The 16,434-nt window shown below is 38.4% G+C and overlaps 1 protein-coding gene across 3 annotated transcripts in view; it reads right to left on the bottom strand.

Annotated features, from left to right (window-relative positions):
• Window positions 1–16,434, bottom strand: part of ADGRG2 (adhesion G protein-coupled receptor G2) — a 64,786-nt gene that overhangs the window by 31,129 nt on the left and 17,223 nt on the right. For all 3 annotated transcript variants that reach the window (XM_027738298.2, XM_039377998.1, XM_027738296.2), the window contains 4 exons: window positions 13,144–13,761; window positions 3,475–3,516; window positions 2,233–2,265; window positions 723–755 (listed from right to left, as the gene is read on the bottom strand). In XM_027738298.2, coding sequence (XP_027594099.1) covers window positions 723–755; window positions 2,233–2,265; window positions 3,475–3,516; window positions 13,144–13,761 — 726 coding nt within the window. The remainder of the gene's footprint in view (window positions 1–722; window positions 756–2,232; window positions 2,266–3,474; window positions 3,517–13,143; window positions 13,762–16,434) is intronic.

Below are 16,434 nucleotides of genomic sequence, written 5' to 3'. Positions count from 1 at the left end.
GTAAGATCCATCCAATCACTTGTTTATATTCCCATAAAAAAGTGACTCCAGACTCCCTATTATTCAGAGGAGAAAGCAGTGTTTTTACAGTGATTCCCATTTCTCCCATTTTACATGGGCTCTTCAGCCTAAATTGAATGATGTTCTAAAAATGTGTCTTTTCATCAGCAATGAAGAGTAGCAGGATCTCTAGCTCACATCACAGGCATAGAGGAACCTGTATTGACATGGGATGAACCTGCTCCTTGTTTTCAAATGTAAAAATCAGGAAAGAAAGGTGTAGCAAGTTCTTCTGACTGAGTCTTTACTGATCCTATTTGGCAACTCATTGCAAGAACATATATAAGTGTCTCTAAGGAATGGAGTGCACATTTTACTTCTGAAAAATACTTTAAATAGTCAGAAAGCATAGAAAACACTCTATCTGTAGATATATCAAAAAACTATACGCTTGCTAAAAAATAAATATGTCCAATTTGGGCTTTGGGAAGCCATCTTGAACAAAAAAGAAAGGTCAACAGTTCAGTGTCAGTTAAATGCACCTCAGAGCCCTACCCATGTGGACTTAAAATACAGATTGCAGATAAAGACAAATTTAAAGATCGTGTAAGAAAATAATTCAGACTAAACAAATCCCAGTTATTTAAAAAAACCAAAAAACAAAAACATGCATGTAACAAACATCTCCCTTGAAACCTTACTCTCTTCATGCAAATTCTCACCTGCACTTTGTGTAGTCTCCTCTGAAGACATATCTGAAGTAGAAAAATGTAAAACAGTAAAATCAATAAAAATGTAAAAAAGCCAAAAATGCTAAATCTAACAAAATCTAAATAAAAGAATCATTAATAACATCTTGCCTGAAGGATTAATAGGATAGGTGACAAAAGTAACAATAGAGAATTCTGGGGGGAAAAAAGACAAAGAAGTAAAAAACTGTATTAATAAAGTATTTTAGGTCTATGAATTTTTGAGAAAAAAAGATCAAGTATGCATAATGTTGAACACAAACTGAATATTATTTCTCTAAGTTCCATTTTAAGAACAAAACAAAGCTTGTTAAGAATGTTCACATTATTTCAATACCATAATTGAAATAATGATCATATTATTTAAAAAACCTGAGTATCTGAACAGAAAACAGTTGATAATCTAAAAGTTCCTTTTATTGGTTTTATTCCTTTAGAAGATGCAGATGAATTTTGCATATCCAATTGCAACAACTGCTTAATTTCAAGGGCCTTTTCCTGCATGAACTCACAACATTCATAAGCAGAGATGACACATTGGTTTTGGCAAACCGTTTCTCCGATAACACTATTTTTGTCAGTTACCATACATAAATAAAATAATGATGCAAAGTTTTTTTCAGCTACATCAAAAGAAAGGGAAAAAAAATTAAGAAAATAGAAAAAATCTACAGAAGGATGTGCTTAGTGAGCATACCTTAAGTGTCAGCATAGAAACACAAAATGGTTAGAGGACCACTTTGTATCACTCCAATATGACAGTGACTTTTTTTACATGGGCCAGAGCAGCTTCACAACAGAAGAACTTTATACTATCCAAACTTGGTTACTAAAAGCATCACTGTCATTAGAAGAAGTAAATAAAGATAAGTTGGTGCCTCTGCATAGATAGTTGCATATCAAGGAAAAAAAAAAGCAATCTACTGCATTTCTATACAAAAGAGAAAAGTAACTTTTCTTTCTGATACATTTACTTCAACTAGGCTAGCTATTCTGAGCATTTTCAATAGTGCCCTCAATTCCATAGGCAGTGTAAATGCTAAGCCTATTTGGTTCTTAGTCAAAGTATGAGGAATCGGAGTGAAAACTAAGTGCTGCTTTCATCTGTATTATTTGGCTTGGTATATACTACAACAAATGTTGAATTAGTTGCAGTTGCCAAAGATGAAGCATAGCCAAAGAAAGACTGTATCTGTAAAAGAACAAAATAATATGTGTTTCTGCCTGTTATTTTTTCTATCCAGAGTACTATATGTACTATACATTAACCAAGAAAGCAACTGGCTTTCACGTACAAGGTAAGCTATTTCATTACAAAATAGAATGAAACAATTAATTTTCTCTTCAAAAAATAAACAATGAAAACACTGAATGTTGGAACTCATATTAAAACTTTTCTGTATTACCTCAGATAAAAGCAGAAGATTTATCTAACAGGAAATAAAAAACATTGCAGAAATTAGTGAAGTCCTGATTTTCTTACCAGAAATGGTTGTTGCAGCTGATTCTCCTGAATCTACAGATTTTGTTTCAGATTTTAAAAAAAAAGAGGGGGGGGGGAAAGACCATTATAACACACATGATCATCCTCAGCAGCGTTTTATGTTATGAAAAGTTTACTGCATTCACCAGAAGAGGGCCAACACCTGCTTTTTCAGAATGACACTTCCAGGTTGTCAAAAAGGCAGATGCAACAATCTCTGATTATTAAAAAATTACAGTTTTTATTAATTAAAATAGACTTTGATGCAAAATTATTTCTTCTCAAGAAATACTGGACAGTTTGCATTGTATAATACTAAGAAACTAAAGATCATTGACCCAAGATATATGCCACACTAGCCTGAAAGCCACATGCCTGTCCTGTCTTGCGGATTCTGGGAATGGAAATCAAGCATACACAAGAAGATGGCTGCAGCTGGGTATGAAGAACTCCTCTCAGACTTTGTATAATAACAGTGAGACTTGCCACCTCAAATTTATCCCATACATATCTGTTCTTTTGTCTATCCTACAAAAAAGCAGCATTAAAAAACCCCTGATTTCAAGTTTGAACCTCTGGTCTTAATAGGAACCAGCCAACTATTTATATAGCAAACACTGGCCACTAGATTTTTTATATTGTTACAGTCAGTGTTTTGATCAAAAATAAATTAGGAAATTTGATATCTGACTCACATAGCCACTTGAAAGTTAGCCCTTTCAGTCACTGAGTGGTTTTTGATAGTGTCACAGACAAGTCAAGTCACAGTTATCACAGAAATATAATCTAAAGAACAGCTGGATGCAAATATGAAGGACTATATACTTAAGGTATTTCAACATCTTCTCTCAAAGTTCAAAAGTCATCCTATAATGTTGCTTACAACACACTGATTATAGTGTAAAGTCTTTCCTTCTTCTGTAGAAGACTTAAGTCACAGATACCAAAAGTTTCTGAGGAAAACTAGATTGTTTTTTTGATTAAAAACGGTAAACAAGGAGTTTCTGAAATGCTAATCATTCATGATTCCTTGCTCACACTGTATTTTCTCTGGAAAATTACTGCTGCCATTTGCACCATGAAATTGGCTAATAAGTCACAAGGATTATATGGATAATCGATTTAAAATATTTGCATATGCATAGCTATCTCCATGAATTAAAAAGTAACAGCAGCAGCAATCTTCCTACACACTTTCTAAAACAGAACAATGGGGAAAAAACCCACAGAACCCAAATATACCTGTTATCTGTTTTCTGCCAGGCAACGTAGCGGTAGTTTCAACTGCAAAGGAAGAAGATCTTTTAGGAGCGGAAGCTTTTATATGTATTTGTACACACACACATATATATACACATAGTTTTTTAAACACAACCATTTTAGAAGTGCTACTCACCTCAGTTCAAGCTGGTTTGCAAAACTACTTTGCATCCATTGAGAAATACGTGTCAAGTCTTTCTGAAGTTGTAAATTGAACTGGTTTTTTTACTCAGTTTATCACTTTTATACTTATAAAAATACAGATTAGGCCATGAGCTTTCCCACTACCCTTCCATTGCCAGTGTTTTTAGAAAGCTGTTCAGCCCATTTGCTTGAGCGAAGATGAAGCAGACTGAAATAGCAGCAACCAAAATGTAACAAGTACAGACAACTGTGCTTTCACATGGTTATTTTCGTAAAAACAGGGAAAATTAGTGCTGATGAATTATTCAAAAAATGAAATTTTATTAATACAAAGAGAATTGGAGAAATTAAACAGCAACAAAAGAAAGCAGGAGGCACCAGATTTGGGTAAGAAGGGTTGCCTTATTCTGTACATCCTGACAAATTACATGAAGTGTTCTTCGAGAATGTACTAACATGATGCGCATATACATCATAAAGACATTCACGTGTCCAAGAGCTGCACCACCAAAGAACATCTAAACAATGAGCAGACAGATCAGGCTGCCAGAAAGGAAGTGGTTCAAGTGAACGTGGACTGGGAATGAAAAGGTGAGCTGTTTCTAGCTCAACGGGCCCAGGAAACATGACCCTAGTGATACCTTAAGGTACTTTTAGATTTTTGATTTTTCTAATTTTTATAAGTTTTATAAGTAGCTATAGAGCAGAAGTAGATTTTAGAAACAGCAGCATTTATTCCTTTACCCTTTCTCTTACCCTTAGCATAGTAACTACACGCATTCTTCAACCCTTTTACCCCAGTTCCCCATATCAATACGCCCGAATCCCATTAAAATGTTTGGTCTCTTGTCAAGATAGGCCTATTCTGTTTAAAGAACACTTGTACTCTGGCCTAAACCACAGAGTACAGTCAAGAACTGGGTAACCGTGTGCTCTTTGTGCTCTGAAGAAGACCAAGTGATGAAGTAGGTGGTCTTGAAAAGACCCCAGCCCCAATTCCCTAGGGGCAGGCCAGGGGTGGACCAGGGCAAAAGCCAGAGGGTGGAAAAACCTGGGATTGGACAAACAATATTATAAATTGTAAGCACCTGAGGCAGAGGGTGTTTTGTAACTTCTGTGCCTTGGAGGCATGATTAAATCCTTTTCTTATCTCACCTCTAATTAAATTGCTCTGGAGTTTTTTTTCCTCAGCTCTTTTAGGCATCGCTAGGGATTCCCAGAGAGAGATGCCATATAGAGATGGGCTCTTGATAAAGGGGTAAATTTGACAATCAAAGCTATGACACAGCTACTCATGAATGTGAAACATGCTGTAATCAAGTAAGCCAAATGAGTAAAATCCCCCTGGAATAGAAGATGGTGTCTGGGCTATCAATGATGAGGCCTAGCAGATCAATTAAATCCCACCACTGCTGCAAGCCTGCCACAAGGCAAGTGCCACATGCTTCCTGTGGTGGAGAAAACTAGCACATGGCTACAAATGTTCACTGCAGCCTGTGTCACCACTCAAAACATCACCCTGGGCCTTGAAAAACATGTGGCAATACACCATCCCATACAGGAAGACCTTAAGATACAATACTGACTTTAAATAATATGTAGAACTGAAGCAGTAGTCAGATAAAACTCTTGTGTATTGTTTAAACAGGTAAATAGTTTTTTTAAGGTAGAATGGGGTGAATAAAAATAATTGAGTCAATTCCACATGAAGAAGTGAATTTCTGGCTAGAGAAGAAAGTATCCTTCCACAGGTGGGCAAACTGATCTTCCTACTACAGAAAGTGAATTCCATCTCCAAAACTTTACCTGTTACTGGTCCTGTCTCACTCTTGGTTAGCACCTTGTGTAAAAGCCCTTATCTCCAACAAAAAGGCCCTTGAGGAAATTCAGTTCTCAAAAGGAACCCATCTCTCAAATGCCCAGCATTTCACAGCAAACACCACCACACTGCTTCTTCTGCCCACCAAAAAAATAAGTTTTGCCCAGGAAATCTGACCTTAAGATCTTTCTCACACAACCCTGTGGATTCAGTGTAGACACAGTCTTGCTGTATGCAAACTGTATTTCATATCCTCCATATCTCCTCAATTTGCTTTGTGAATTTTTGAGAACACAAGTAGTACCCTGAGGCAGGTAAGAAAATTGCCCACTAACATATTTAGTATTGTAAGAAGACAGTGAACTCTAAAAATGCCAAATGCTTTTAATAACAGATCTAGCAGTACAGGGAGTAAAATAAGCTAAACACAAACCATGAACATGGAGCTGACAAATACAGCCAGTGATGATGGCACACATAATCTGAGGGGCACTTTTTTCTGGACAAAAACCTAACCATTACTTCTCTTACAGCACGACATTCACATGCCTAGAGTTGATAGAAATTATTCATGACACTTGTCCTTGATCAAGGTGCAGAATTAAGTTCACTAACCAAGTCTTTCATCAGAATCACCCTATCATATATTACTAAATATCACTTACATTTGTTAACCCTCCTCCTTTGCTGTGTTTAAGAACTAGAAAAGAAAATTAATAAGGTTTATTTGGAGAAGAATTAAAGTTCAATCCAAAATAACTCTAAAGTTGACATGAAAAAAGGGAAGTAAAATAACTCAAGGTGTGCTAGTTACAAGCCAACAGAAAATATATTTCCCTTATGTTGTTTACTGTTGATAAGAGCAAGAAAATCCACATGTATATGAAACATCCATTTATTTGCTCTGTGGATTTTTATTTGCAACACTGTTAGTTCAGGATCATCAAATCAATATACCTAATATATCCTATGCCAAAACATGACATCATATATTCTAGTAATACTTTGCTACATTTTCTCTAATAGAAAACATTCCTGAGGATTCAAACAGCAAATAAATAGGCAAAAAAATTCAGTATTATTCTTTGCTTTTGATGCAAAGGACATAGAACAGAACCCCACAAGAACTGTTTGCTTTCTTCTCTGAGGGAAAAGGCAACTCCATTAGATGAGATAAGCACCAGTTTCTGTTACTAATATGCATCATTAGAAGTAGAAGTAGCAAGTCCCTTACTGTCTTCATATCACTTTGTACTGTTCCGACACAAATAGCTACAGGCTAAGCCAAGACTTGAGAAACCCCTTTGTGCAGGCAGAGGAAACTGTTCTACTGGTATGAAACCTGTTTAGCCAACCATAACACCATATCACAGCTGCAAAAATTGTCACAACTTTCATTTCCCTTTCATTTTTCACAATGACTTTGTATGACAGTGGGAACCACTGTAACTTTAGCATCTTCCATCTGGTAGATTAAACCCACTAGTAAAAGTACTTAAGGCTTGGTGCACAAACTGATGTAGCTCTGAGAGAGACCAGCGTCTGACCCTAACTAAAAAACAGCCCTGTGCTTACAGCATTCCTTAGCATGACAGCTCTTAATTCTTAAGCAACTGGCTCTTTCAGGATGTGATGGTCTCTACATGTCCTGCTAAAGCTGTTCCACCAAGCAACACAAAACTGAAAAATCAATTCAGCCAAAGGGAAAGAAAGGCAGAAGGAGGCTTTGTAACACAATGGTCAAGATGAGACAGATGGTTCTGGACCCTGCACCAAAGGCACTATCACTCATAACATGCTATTTTTTTGGAAACTCAGACACAACATACAGAAAAAATCCCTTAAGGCATGAAGGGTGTCCACTGTTCTACCTCCAACTGGAAGAATTAAAAAAATCCTTTTCTTCTCCCTACCTCCAATCTAACTTATGAGCAGTACGCTCTTTCTTAAATGTTTTGGAAAGGCCAACACCCTTTCTGATTCACCTGTCTTCAGGCAACTGGCTCTGCCAGCAGCAGTTCAGTTTTTCCAGGGCGGAGAAGCGAGAAGCAGCTGGAACCTGGCTGCCGATAACACTTCATGCAAGAAGTAAATTACTGGCAGCTGTTTTTGTCCCCCTGTCTCAGGGGAACAGTGTTGCTGCTGACTAATCCTCTTTTACCTAACAGTTCTTGATCTCTTTTAAACTTCTACAGAAAGCACCCTTTGAGCAAGCTGAGACAACAACTATACGGTTTTCTTAGGAGGAGAAAAAGAGTCTGAGCTGTAGTGAACTAGAGCTCTACATGGACTTGGCTGTTAGATAACCATGACTGTATGTTGCTAATAAGATCAGTTTTGACTTACAGGTGCACATAAAAATACAAGGAAATACTTAAAAATTAGATTTTCTAAATAAGAAGTTACAGCAAAACCTTGAGTGCTTAAAGTTTTTTCACCAAAACTTCACCTGATTCAGGCAGGGGAATTGACTCCCACCAAAAATACCAAAGTGGAAGTTTTTATTCCAGTTTTTATTGTCACCTTCTGGTTTAAAAAAAAAAAAAAAAGTAAATAAAACCATTTTACATTGAAATGTCAATTCCACACTACATTTTTTAATTCTATACAAATCCTCTTCTACAAATTCTTACAGGCAATAGTTATTGGTATGTATTACAGCAATCACCAGTACTGTGCAGCAACTACTGTCTGTTTGCATTCAGTGAAATGAAAATGCCTGGCATTAATACATTTCACAGGACTTGTCACAAAACAACCTGAGAAGCTCAAATAGTAAAACTTAAAAATGGTGCTGCTCTAAAGTCCAGCTATTTACAGAAACAGGCACCAAAAATATGACATTCAATTCTCATATTCAAAATAAATCCATATTTTCTATTAAGATATTAGGTCCCTTTAACATTTGAAACCTTTAATGAATAAACATTCTGCCAAAATGAGCCATCCTGTCACACAAGGCATTAATAATAATAACACATAAAAATCCTCCCCAACTAACAGTTGTTAGTTAGTTGTACACGGTAGGATAGCCTACCTTGATTTTCTATGTAAGTTAGATTTTGAGGCACACTGTGTATAAATTTCTAGGACAAAACTTATGTACAATCTTCGTTTTATGTTTTGGTGCCCCCCGTGACACCTCATATCTGCTCTGACTCCCTGTGGTGGAAAGGATGAATTATCAGTGACCATTGGACAGAAAAATATGTAAGAAAACAATGACAGTGCTTTTTCACATCAAGGTCTGTCACTTTGGCCAGTTTTAGTATCCTTAACAGAATATTTAGGCACAATTACTTTTAACTCAACTTTCATGTTACATGGTTTTTAGGAAATCAGATTATAAATATAGTTTTTATCTGTTTGTAGAAAGCTGTACATTAGATACTGAGGTGGATCAAATCACCTATTCTCCGGCAAGTTGATTTCCAAAAAGCCATTTCCTTTGATATCACAGAAGGGGAAGGGAACAAGAGCAAAGAAAGAGCAGGTTAAACATGCATTCTGTTAATAGGTACAAAGTAGAGTGGTACATGACTCATCAAAAAGGCACTCCAGAGTTAGGTACTTTTTTCCCATCACATTTACTTCCTTCAAGAGCTTCTAGAGGTTTCTGTGGTATTCTGTCCTTACAGTTTTAGAAAGAAAATTGTATTGGGGCAAATAATCTACTTTTTCATCTTCTGCTTTCATGATCCACTAAGTAAACATAATAATACGACCCAAAATTTGCTAACCAACAGGCTGGGATACAGACTGGACGAGTGACAGCTTCATTTCCACTTTCTGTCTGAGGACATAAAGCCTTGGGACTCCACCCTCCCATCCAGGAAGGGTGATCCTGCCATCAGTTGGGCACACAGACTGGGAAATCTTTAAAGAGAATTATATGAACCTAAAACATACCTCCTACTGCTCACACCTGCAGACTAGAACAACAGCCCAAACTGAAGAGTTCCTCTTCCTTGAGAATGCAAAGGCAAAACAGTCCCACAGAACACTGGTCACTTCCCATTTCTCCCATCCACATTAAATGCTTTGTTCAGAAGCCTGGAAACCTCTTCCAGAAACACCAGTAGCAGGCTCAGCAATATTGAGAGTGAAAAGGGTACATGAAAAAGAGGGGGCAATATCTTAATCTTGAAGGTTGGACAAGACAGTTTACAAAAATCTAAAATGCCACAGTATAGTCTGAATTTTAGTTATTAAAAAAAAACAAAGGCAACCAAAAGCAACAGGCACTGGACTCCTGCTAAAACCTAGAGCACCAATATCACAAATGACATGACAGGGCTTTACTGCCAGTGATACTATTTACAGTTATGCCAAAAATAATCTATTTATTCATTGAAATTAGTTAAAGATATTCCATCATCTCTGTGCTCCTCGTATAAATGCACAGCTTAATAGTTTGGATATTTATATTTGGATTAAGAAAGTTACTGTTTAATGTGTAACTGAAATGATTAATGTTTAAACAGTACATTTCTTCCCACTGTGAAGTTATTATTAAAGGCAACTTGCAAATATCCCAAGTGAAAATGACAACTGAAGAGCTGGTGTTCACAGGTGACTAAAATTTCTTTTCAAGGATTTAGCATTTTAAACTCACTCATTTTCTTTTGGGTCTGTTCTCTTGAATCACCCTGAACTTTAGATTACTTAGTAGGCTTTTTTGTTGGATTATACAGAGACATTAGTGACATCATTCATATTCTCCACATTAAAGTATGTAGCTACAGAGGAATCATTCATCAAGGAACAAGATACGGAAATTTCCCAAAGTTAGAATTTAGAATAGTAAGCGCATCTTTCTTCACTTACATATTTTTAAATAACGGGGAGGTGACCTGTAAAGTGAGATACATTCAACCTGTGGCACTCTTTTCTCTGTATCACAGCTATTATGCTACTTGTCATTCTCAGCAAGAGGGGAATTATCAAAGGAATCTGAGGAATGTAAGTGGAAGGCCAGTGACGCACAATGTGCGTGGCCTCCTGCCCTCTTTGGCCCTACCTGCAGTTCTTACACCTGCCCAGCCTGCAATGGCCACACCAAGCAGAGGAGAAACAGAAGACTGTGATCGGAAGAAGAAAGAATTTCATCTTTAACTCAGATCTAAAAGTTTGCTGTTGCTAAGTACCATTAGTGCAAGAAATGTGATCAGCCCTCATCACAAGCTGGGAAGCAGCTAGGTATGACCTTTCTTGCAAATCTTCAGATGTATAAGATACATACCTACTGCAAAGGCAATCCCATCCACTTCTGGGGAGTGAACTACTTGGTTAAAGCTGAGCATGCCTCCAAGTGCTAAGCATGTGTGGAAATCTTACCAGAATCAGGATTTTGGTCTGTATTAGACCTCACATGGTTAAGAAAATATTAAATTAATTTTTGGTAATCTGAAAAACTACCATTAAAATAAATTATAAAACCTAAAGAAAAATAATCAAAAGAGACAAGAAAAAGAAAGGTAGGAAAAAGAGGTAAGGAAACATGAAATAACTATGTGATGTTAAGTTAAATTATGGTAGCCTTTGACTGATATTTTGCAAATAATTGTTTTATGTAGGCACAAAATGCCAACCCGGTCACAAAAAAAATTCTGAAACTTGTCCTCCGGCACAATTATGACTGTAATGAACCACTTCCTTTTCACCTTTTGTGCCTATACAAGAGGCACAGTCCTTTCCCAAGCTTTATCCCTTTGCCAGTTATATTCTTTGCAGATGCAAAATCAGATCTTTCTGCAGAATTACTACTCGAAGTCTTTCTGTTTTAACAAAAAACAGAGAAGCCTCCGAAATCACGTTATTTTTACACGGGTGTTCAGAGGAATTTATTGAAAGAAATCATATTATAAGACTAGTAGCATTATCAATTAAAATTGCCTGACACTGACTGTTAGATATTCCTACTGTAAATGCTTTGTTATCTATTGGACTAGTATTTGCTAAATACATGCTTTTCACAGGATGACTTGGGGAGGGACAATCAGCTAAAATGCATCTATTACTGAAGAAAGGCAAATAAACTGTAAAAAAAAAACCCAGTGAGCTTCTGTTTGAAAAGTATTTAATCTCCCAAGTTATCTAGAGGAGATAACTTATATTTGGCAGTAGAGATGGCCTCTGCACTGAAACAAACCCCTGTCAGCAGTTTCACTAGAAGCAGAGCTTTGGAAACCATGCATCTTACACGCTCACTAGAGAGCTCTTGCAGAGAGACAAAAGATTCCACAAGCCACTAAATCACGAATTCTAAAATCATTCATCCGTTGGGGCTGAAGTTGGGCATTGGCTAACCAAGCTGCCCTGTGATGCTCAAGGGAGGTCTATATTCAGGGCAGAAGGGGCTGGAACTGAAAACAAGGAGGTTGTCCTTTCTGTGTACCAGTGAAAGAGAATCAGGTGCTCCGCTCCGCTCCACTCCGCTTCACTCCACACTACCCAGACATATCTCTCTCAAGCTTTCTTTGTAGAGAACTTTTGTCTGGTAGCCAGAACGTTCCCCCTTTCAGACTGTATTCCTTCAAACATGGTCACACATGAATAAAGATATCCTTTCTTCAGCTCCTTTTTCAAATCACACAACCCAACAAAGATGTGCTCCAACTACAGCGTCAGGGTCAGCAGAGGCATTTCATTCCTTACAAATCAGTGCTAGGGGCATTCTCCATAAGTCCTGGTTGGTTGGACAGATTTCTTTCTCTCCCAGAAAAAGAAATCTGGTGATCTCATTTTAACGCCCTTACTAAGACACTTTGAATCTACCCAGTCAGGCAGTGGATATAAGATTACATGGCTAAAAGATATTTTTGAATCTGTACAAAATAGATAAGTACAGTTTTTAAGGATCAAGGTGATGAAGACTAAGACCAGTGCCACAGTTTAACTGAATCATTGATGCTATACAAAAATCTTAGGATTTTTATATAATTGAGCCAGTCACCTTAAAATCTCTTAGGAGATAACGTCATTTACTACAATTGATAAATTGGATCCCACCAAAACTTGATTCAAGTTTGTCTTTCTTGCCAACAGATAGGCTAGCAAGAGCTAAAAACAGGATTATTCTCTTGCTTGAACTCAATTTCTCTGAAAAAAAAATCTTGGTTTGGTTTGATTTAAAGATTTTTTATGGTTCTTTTTCAGGGCAGAGGGGAATTTTAAGAAATGTGTGAGAAATCATTTGGCCATTTTAATAAAGGAGTCATTACTCATAAAGAAGAAGCCTCCAGTAATTTTTACAGATGTAGACCATACCAGCTGAAGATGGTGTAATGTGCCAATGAAGCAGTAAAAAGTTACACTCATTGAAATTCTGACCCAGCAGATGTGCACAGTGAGGACCACCAATGCTTTCCTCTGTATTTATTCCCTGTACAGAAGGTGTGTAAATTAATTAAGATGACATTGACACATGCCCAAACAATCCAAGGAGTTTTGGTTGCATGCATCCTGCTCTCATATTACATGGACACAAAAGTTGAAGCAAGTTGAAAGTTTGTAAAGAACTGCTGCTATGCTTTTTCATTTGGATAAAAGCTAGCAAAAGCTGCAGGTCCTCACATGTTCTCATTAAGAATTTAGCTAGGAATGATTAGTAGACTGAGGCTTTGTAAAATCTGGAAGAGAAACTTTTGACTAAATCATTATTTCAAAAACAATGCAATGGTACTTACCACATGGCAAAGAGTTATCCTCTTCTATTGTGTTGGTATAGGTCCAATCCTCCTTTCTCCAGCCTATAACGCCACTATCCTGGCAGTCCTCAGACTGTGTTATATTTGCCTTGTCCCACATTCTGAACATGTACAGTTCCCCAGTCATACCCTGGTTAGGTGATGCAGCTGCACCTCGCAGCTTTGAACAGCCAAGTAAGAACTGGCCTTTTCCAGGCAAATTAACTTTCCCCCTTAGTTTTTTGTTTAATCTTTTTTTTCCATCTATGAAAACCTTCATCTCCTCATTGTCACTTTTCCACTGGATACATATTTGGTTCCAAGTGTTTTCATGAAGTCTTGCTGTTTTATTGATTTGATTTCCAAACAACCATATGCTCAATTTGCCATGATCTCCCATAAGTCCAAGATCATACTTATTTGCAGAGACATTGATGTGAGGTGTTTCTTGAGTGTATACATATGCTATCCATGGACTGTGTGATGAATACAGTTTGAGGTCCACACAGACAAGGAATTCTTTCAAGGGATGCAGAGAAATTCTTGATGACATAATCCAAGGATCTTCACATGCAGTCTTAAAGACAGCTTTATATCGCCCCAGGAAATCTTCCTGATCTAAATAAAGAAAAGGTGATTTGTAAAATTATTTAATTTTTAAAAGTATCTTTTATACCAATGTTATTCTTCCATATAGTACTGTTCCTAGGCATTTACGTAGGAGTTTTTAAAACAGCACATTAAGAAATAACCTTGTAATCTTCTCTTTTGGTGTATTTTGGGTTTTTTTGTGGTAGGGAAGAGACAATTTTGGAGGCAGTCAATAAATCCTAGCTGCTCATGAAAGCTTTGAAGTAAAACTCATGCACAAGACCAAGGATGACCATGTAGAACCACCAAATTGTTTACATTGGAGAAGACCTCTAAGATCATCAAGTCCAACTGCAAGTCCAGTACTGCCAAGTCCACCACTAAACCATGTCCCTAAATGCCATATCTACATGTCTTTTGAACACCTTCAGGGATGGTAACTCAAAAACTTTCCTGCACAGCCTGGTACAATGCTTAACAACCCTTTCCATGAAGAAATTTTTCCTAATATCCAACCTAAACCTCCCCTGGTGCAACTTGAGGCTGTTTGCTCTTGTCCTATCATTTGTGACCTGGGAGAAGAAATAACTCCCACCTCGCTACAACCTCCTTTCAGGTTGTGAGTGATTAGGTCTCCCCTCAGCCTTCTTTTCTCCAGGTGAAACAACCCCAGCTCCCTCAGATGCTCCTCGTAAGACTTGTGCTCCATACCCTTCACCAGCTTCATTGCCCTTCTCTGCACATACTCCAGCAACTCAGTGTCTTTTTTATCATGAGGGGCCCAAAACTGAACACAAGATTTGAGGTGTGGTCTCACCAGCTCTGAGTACCAGGGAACAATCACTGTCCTGGTCCTGCTGGTCACACTTTTGCTGATACTGGCCAGGATGCCATTGGCCTTCTTGACCACCTGGGCACACTGCTGGCTCATGTCCAGCCAGCTGTTGATCAACACCCCAAGGTCCTTTTCTCTCAGGCTGTCTTCTAGACACTCTTCCCCAAGTCTGTATGTAGCACTGCCTGGGGTTGTTCTGACCCAAGTGCAGGGCCTGGCACTTGGCTTTGCTGAACCTCATACAACTGAGGCTTCATTCTGCTCCCCATCCCTCTCTCCCAGTTCAGGGTGCTGGGTATCCAGAGAGTAACTGGTCTTTCTAATAATGATTGAGGCAAAAAAGGCATGAAGGCACCAGCCTTTTCCTCATACTATGTCATTATGTTCCCCCTTCATCCAATAAAGGCTGGTGATTCTCCTTAGCCCTTTGGTTGCTAATGTATTTATAGAAACATTTTTTATTGTCTTTTACAGCAGTGGCCAGATTAAGTTCTAGCTGAGTTTTGGCTCTTCTGATTTTCTCCCTGCATAATCTCATGACATCCTTGTAGTCCTCCCGAGTTTCCTGCCCCATTTTCCAAAGGTCATAAACTCTCCTTTTTTTCCTGAGTTCCAGCCAAAGGTCTCTGTTCAGCCAGGCTGGTTGCCTCCCCCTCTGGCTCATCTTTTAGCCTGCTCCTGCACCATTAAGATTTCCTTCTTGAAGAAGAATGTCCAGCCTTCCTGGGCTCCTTTGCCCTTCAGGACTGTCTCCCAAGGGCCGACTTCTCCAAAAACCAAAAACTCTTTCCTTTTTGAGATCACTCAGCCCAAGACACCCTTCAACCACCACATCATGCACTAGTCCTTCTCTGTTCACAAACAACAGAGGTCCGGCATGTCCAGCAGGGCACCTTCCCTAGTTGGCTCCCTCACCAACTGTGTCAGGTCACCTTCCAAACACTCTGGAAACCTCCTCGACTCTTTCCTCTTTCCTATTTCCAACAGGTGTCCTGGTAAGCTGAAGTCCCCCATGAGAACAATGGCCAGTGATCATGAGGCTTCTCCTAGGTACTGATGGAATATTTCATTTGCCTCTTCATCCTGGTTGCATGGCCTGTAACAGACTCCCACCAGGATATGTGCCTTGTTGGCCTTCCCCTTGACTCCTATCCACAAACACTCAACTCTATTGTCACCATCATTAAGCTCCAGACAATCAAAACACTCCTAATGCAACACAGCTACCCTATTGCCTCTCCTTGCCTATCCCTTCTGAAGGGTTTATACTCATCCATTGCAGCATTCTGGGTGTGAGTCATCTCACCATGTTTCTGTGATAGCAGTTGAGTCATCGTTTTCCTGCTGCACAATGGCTTCCAGCTTCTCCTGTTTGTTGTCCACCACACAGGTTGTGTGTCCTATATCCAGGACTGCACATGTATTTTGCATTTAATAGATACTGGATAAAATACAGAAACAGAGATAGAAGGCAGCACTATAGCCCTTACTGCATTCTTACGTCTCAGTCTTGCATCCTCCTCCTCTGAACAAGATCATATTTCTCCAAGCCATTTTTAAAAAAGTAAAACAGAAAGACTCAGGGAACTACAGGCCACCTCTGTGGCCAGCAAGATCATGGAGCTGATCCTCCTGTAAACTGTGCTAAGGCACATGGAAAAGAAGGAGGTGATTGGTGACCAACGCGGCTTCACTAAGGGCAAATCATGCCTGACAAATTTGGTGCCCTTCTAGGACAGGGTTAAAGAATTAATGGATGAGGGAAGAGCAACTGATGTCATCTACTTGGACTTTTACAAAGCATTTGACACTGTGCTACATGACATCCTTGTCTCTAAACTGGAAAAACAGGGATTTGATGGACG

The sequence above is a fragment of the Pipra filicauda genome, unplaced genomic scaffold (genome assembly GCF_003945595.2).
Source record: "Pipra filicauda isolate LSUMZ 115617 unplaced genomic scaffold, ASM394559v2 scaffold12_size5214236_pilon, whole genome shotgun sequence".
Lineage (NCBI taxonomy): Eukaryota > Metazoa > Chordata > Aves > Passeriformes > Pipridae > Pipra > Pipra filicauda.
This window is presented reverse-complemented; position numbering and strand designations above follow the sequence as displayed.